At 58.3% G+C, this 3,180-nt stretch overlaps 1 protein-coding gene across 1 annotated transcript in view; it reads right to left on the reverse strand.

Moving 5' to 3' along the window:
- The window catches only part of SHF (Src homology 2 domain containing F), a 7,109-nt gene extending 4,079 nt beyond the window's left edge, over positions 1-3,030 (reverse strand). The window contains exons 1-2 of the mRNA XM_009323864.1: positions 2,927-3,030; positions 1,629-1,845 (exon numbers count right to left, since the gene is read on the reverse strand). Coding sequence (XP_009322139.1) covers positions 1,629-1,845; positions 2,927-2,978 — 269 coding nt within the window. The 5' untranslated portion in view covers positions 2,979-3,030. The remainder of the gene's footprint in view (positions 1-1,628; positions 1,846-2,926) is intronic.
- Positions 3,031-3,180: the final 150 nt, after the last annotated feature.

Here is a 3,180-nt window from a genome sequence, read left to right on the forward strand (position 1 = left end):
AAAGAGAGAGAAAGAGAAAGAGAGAAAGAAAGGGCTTAGAAAAAACCATCAGCAACACCAGGCCCACAGAGAAGGAGAGCAGTTGTGGGGGGAAAGACCTGAGGACTACATTCCTGGGAGCCCTACGCCAGCTTGACCATCTTGTCCCATCCCCAGCACCGAGCAGGAACAGGCCTGACATGGGGCACATTCCTAATGGAGACACCCTGCTCCTCCATCAGCTTTCCCAGCTGACCCTCTCTGGGGTCAGGGGGAGCCTGTGATCACCCCTGTCCCATGTGCACGTCTGTCTGCGTGACCTTGGCTGAGCGTCCCATTGCCATCTGTCCTGCCCGTGCACCCGTCTTGCCCCGGGTGCTTCCTGGCCACCCCATGGGGTCCATGTTCCCCTGCCAGCGCCAGCGGGTTGCTGCCTCGTGCCAGTACCGGGTGCCCATCAGCAGGGTTCTTGCAGGCCCCCCAGAGGGGGAAAGGACCAGCAGAGAGATCCTGGCATTGCAGCAGAGGAGAAATGCCCTGTGAGCCACAGCAGGACCTGCTCTGGCTCCGAAAGAAAACAGGCAGTAGGTCCTAACGAGGCCCAGGGCATGGCAACTTGACTCCCTCAGGACTTGGAGCAAGCCTGAAGCGCCCTGGGGAGCACCCATGTGCATCCACATGTGAGCCAGACCTGTGAACATGCCACCTCCACCCAGGGACATCAAGCAAGGCAGCTCATCTGCCCAGATCCAGAGCACAGACACCTCAGCACAAACCCAGCCCAGCAGCGCACTGCATTTCATGATGGAGCCTGACAAGCTGAATCCTCAGCACAGCATGCCACGGGCACTGGCCCCACACCCGGCCAAGTCCCAGCAGTACGAACACAACCCCAGGCATGAGCAGATGCCGTGGCGTCGAGCCCAGCACACACATCTCCAGCTTGCAGAGCCCAAACCAAAAAGGTGAATCACTCCTGAGCCCAAATCTCCACATCTCTCTCTGCCAGCATACCCGCGCAGCACCAACAACCACCGGCTTGAGCACCCTGTGCATGCCGGTTGCAGTGCAGACACACACTGCTGCAATTAAAATGCATCCTAGATAAGAGTGTGGCAATTAGCCAGCACCGGCGGAGGAGCCGGTGCTAATGCACAGCATGGATTTCCTCATTAACAAACACAAACACAATCGATCCCGCAGCACAGATAAATAGGTCAGGGGGCTGGACGATCACCTGGCCAGAGGCTCTTGGGGGAGCACCCAGCTCTCCTCCTGCCCCGAGGAAAGAGGGATCTGCTTGAGCCCAGGGTCGAGCCTCTCCACTGCAATTTGGGGTTGGGGGGGTCAACTTGCACCAGAGGCTGTGATCAGTAGAGGGGGGAAAAGGCAATGAGAGACGGGCACTGAACAGGCTGTCAAGGCAGCTCCATCCACCACTCCACCCAGCCTGGCTCCCTGCTGAAGAGAAACAGCCTCTGCAAGTGCATGAGTGCTCCCCGAGGCATGGAAATGCGGAGGCCAACACTACTGACCCCCAAAAGATGAAGGAACTCCAAGGAGCCAGCTTCACCCCTGCAAAACGCAACGCAGCATCGGTTGCTTTATGGCTGCTATCCATCCTTTATGGCTGCTCCCATCACCCACCTGCAAAGGCTTTGGAGATCCGCTCCTTCTTCCACTCCCAGGGCTGGTCATACTCCTCTGGCGGCCGCTCGTCATCCTCAGGCAGCCGGGACTCCCTGGGCCTGGGGCAAGCCAGGCGGTCACCATCCATGTCCAGCCCTCCAAGCACAGGTTCGTAGGGAGTGTCGTAGAGGTGCAGTGGCCGGGCGGGAGCCTCCCGTAAGCCCTTCTGGCGGATCTCTAGCCAGAGAAGAGGGAAAAGACCATGAGCTTTTTGCCCAACACAGCCCGGCCATGGTCCCCGAAGCCCTGCTAGATGAAAGAGCTCAATTTCACCCGAGGGTGACATGGGGTAGGGAGAATCAGTGATGGAGGAGACCCCCCGAACCTCCAGCAAGCACCTGCCAGAAGCAGGGGAACTGCTGGGCAGCTGGGTCCTGAGCAGTCCACAGCACCAAGATGCCTTCTCTCCCCACGGTACAACATCCCCAACTCTCGGGCAGCCCTGCAAAGCGGGGTCCATGGGGACAGGGCATCCCAGAGCCCGATTCCCTGCGAGCAGCAAGGCCGGGTTTCTTCCCTGGACACCCAGCGTGGCTAGTTTAATAAAACACCCTTCCCTCTAGCAAAACAAAAGTCTCTCCCACAGACACAAGCAGTCTCTCCGCCGCTTGCCGATTTTTCCAAGAAATGCAATGGTCTAGTCCAAAAAGCCGCATGAGCCTTCCAGAAACCACTCGCTCCAGGAAAACCACGGGACTGCAAAGCAGAGCCAGAGCCTGGAGCACGCAAGCCGGCACGACAACCCTGCGTGCGCTGCAGCGGTAAGAGCGATGCTTTCGGGAGCGCACGCTCTCACCTCGCCTGCTTTCCAGCCATAAACAAGCCCACTGGGGACCCTGCTGCTGCAGCAGACAACAGCACGCTCTGGCCCAGTCCTAACCGAATTAAATAGCTCCCACATATGTCTTAGCTTTATGCCAGACGCATCGAATGTCAGGTCTCTCCTGGCTCAGCCTGGCAGGCAGGCACTGTGGTCCTGGGGGGCAGCACCGCAGGCAGAAATATCAAGGTGCCCTTATTGCTCTGGGTAGCCTTTGCGAGTGCTCTGACTACAGCAAGCCCATCGCACACGGGTAAAGCTGTGAAAATTTGCCTGTGACATGGCTGTGCACCACCACAGCAATCGCCCGGGTTTGCCTTGTCTGGAGGACCCGGTACTGTCACAGGCTGCAAGGAACAGAGTACAGTGGCCACCACATTCACACAGCAGGGACCTGAGGCACAAAGAGTGGCCTTTGCACGGAGCCTTCCACCTTACCAGCCATCATCTTCTGGGCTTCATACGGCTCCATGTATCCATCATTCTCCATCACCTTCTCCAGCCCTGCCTGGCTACCAGCCACCTGCGCCGCATCAAAGGGATCTGCATAGTCCTCCAGGACAGCCAGCTGGAAGAGGAGAAGGGTAGGAGAAGGGTTAGGGTACTCACTGCCTTTTTGCAGTGGGTCAGGGACCAGTTGAAGCGCCTTGAAACCTCACCACAAGCTCTGCTAGCAGCAGCCAGAGCGGCAG

This window comes from Pygoscelis adeliae, unplaced genomic scaffold (genome assembly GCF_000699105.1).
Source record: "Pygoscelis adeliae isolate BGI_AS28 unplaced genomic scaffold, ASM69910v1 Scaffold365, whole genome shotgun sequence".
Taxonomy (NCBI): Eukaryota; Metazoa; Chordata; class Aves; order Sphenisciformes; family Spheniscidae; genus Pygoscelis; species Pygoscelis adeliae.